The following is a 2,080-nucleotide window of genomic DNA, read 5'->3' on the forward strand; positions in this document are numbered from 1 at the left end:
GGTGTATGCCGACCGATACCGGCGCTTTGGAACACTCAGTCGTCCCAACGGACCACCACTCTGCCGCACGTCGGACTGAACGCAACACGAGTCTGGCTCTAGTCACACGCCCTCCACTATCTCTCCTACTGTATCGTCTTTCTCTGTCTCTCTCGTGGTCTCTCTGCCATTGCCAGTATCTGCTCTCACATCCCCGCCCCCATTCCACAGCCCCACTCTCCCACCTTCACCCGCCAACTTAGCAGATTTCAAACATTTCAGTAATTAGAAGTATAAGGGCCGTCTGCGGAGGGCTGTGCCAGAGGGTTACTGGCAGCAGGGCAGGGGGGGGGGGGGGGCGACGGGGGTAAAGTGAATGCGGAGAGCGAAAGAGTGAGACAGAGCGAGAGGCGAAGGCTGAGGCGGGGAGTAGAGGGGCGGAGCGTAGCGGGGCGGGACGGGGCGGGGCGTGGTGGTGCGCAACGAAGGGCCCATCATATTACACGAGATGAGCCGGGAAAAAAACGCCTGACTACGACCCTTTGCGAAGACCGGACCACACGATCACCCTGAACATCAAACTCTGAAATATTTTTTGGACAGACTGTTTTGGCACCATTATACCATGAAATTTGTCAAGGGGGCAGTCCGATGAAAATAGTGCAAGAAGTGTTTTTAGTATGTTTTTATTTTTTCAATTTTTTCTTCGATTAATGGACTCAGTGGCTAACACTTGCAAGTGTTAACTCCGTAGTTGATGTGCTTTGTAAGTGCGCATCTACAACTCCTGTAGAATGAGCAAGAAGAGAGAGAATTTGTACATGGTATGAAGGCTCTTTTAGTCTTTCTGTTTGCCTTACACTGCTGTGTGAGGTGCTCCGGTGTGCATCCTTGTCGCCGCTCTACTTCCGGTACCTCCGCAGGGAGAGTGCCTACATGATTAACACACTAACTAGATTTGTAGCTTTTTTATTTGTGCAAATTTAAGCAATCTAATGTTTTGCACACACTTCTACGTTGATTTGAACACGTTCTGGTGCATTCATTTGTACGAAATCATGCACTTTTGCCCACAAATATGTACGAAAATTCCACCTATGCTCTGATGATTGACTCACCCGGTAAGCGCCCAGGTCCTTGACGGTGCACGACATGCGGATGTTCCTTCCAGCCGGCGCCGTCACGTTCTCAATCTCGTCCACGAAGCTGGGGTCGGGCACCTTCTTCTCGTCCTTGTCAGTCGTCCCCGCTGCAATGGGAGCAGAACTTGAATGATAATGAAAAATAAAAGATAGAAAGAGAGTAGGGGAGGGGGTGAAAAGGAGAGGGGGGGGGAGAAGGAGAAAGCATGAAAAACAGGGGGAAGGACCAACAGAAATTGCGGGGAGTATGCCGATGAACCGGGTAGGGAGGCGTGCGCGAGACAGGGCGGTCGGAGGGGGTGACAAGAAGGTGGACGGAGGAATGAGCAGGGAAGAACCGAGAAAAATTACCAGAGAGGTGAGACACGAAGGACTGAAGAACGAACGATCCAACCCATCACCTCCAATAATTAATCAAACCGAATTATTGCAGTAGAAAGTATGAGCAGGTACACGAAACTGGGGGGTGTTACATGACAAAATAGTGTATACACTGTGAAAAATTTCCTCGTAAAGTTACGACATTTCTTGTAATTTGGAATTACAAAATAATATTGTAAATTTACGGTGGACCATTTTTGCTCCTCGATTAAGTCCAAGTCGATAGGAAGTGATTGTAATTTTACGACTTCAAGTTGTAAGTTTACGGACTCACATCATAGAAAATTTTCCTGTAAGCTTACGAGTATTTTTCACAGTGTACCAAGATTACAACCAAAGTGGATTTACCTGGGACTCCCTCGTACGTAGATGGTCCTACAGTCCAATAATACAACCGGGGGAAAGCCACAATGCGATCACCATCGAATATATTTTGATCACTAAGCGAAAAGAGTGACGTAACGAGGATGAGTTCCATTCAATAATACGCCCTCTTTTCAACGCATTCTTCCGGTTTGCGGTATTTCCTGCCAGGCAATTATTTTGGAGCCACAGGCAAAACATCCTTACATGGCTCC

At 48.1% G+C, this 2,080-nt stretch overlaps 1 protein-coding gene across 1 annotated transcript in view; it reads right to left on the bottom strand.

Moving 5' to 3' along the window:
• LOC113209734 (lachesin-like) overlaps positions 1-1,222 on the bottom strand; it is an 18,603-nt gene extending 17,381 nt beyond the window's left edge. The window contains exon 1 of the mRNA XM_052267869.1: positions 1,098-1,222. Coding sequence (XP_052123829.1) covers positions 1,098-1,133 — 36 coding nt within the window. The 5' untranslated portion in view covers positions 1,134-1,222. The remainder of the gene's footprint in view (positions 1-1,097) is intronic.
• Positions 1,223-2,080: the final 858 nt, after the last annotated feature.

This window comes from Frankliniella occidentalis, unplaced genomic scaffold, assembly GCF_000697945.3.
Source record: "Frankliniella occidentalis isolate FOCC.00 unplaced genomic scaffold, Focc_3.1 Scaffold60, whole genome shotgun sequence".
Lineage (NCBI taxonomy): Eukaryota > Metazoa > Arthropoda > Insecta > Thysanoptera > Thripidae > Frankliniella > Frankliniella occidentalis.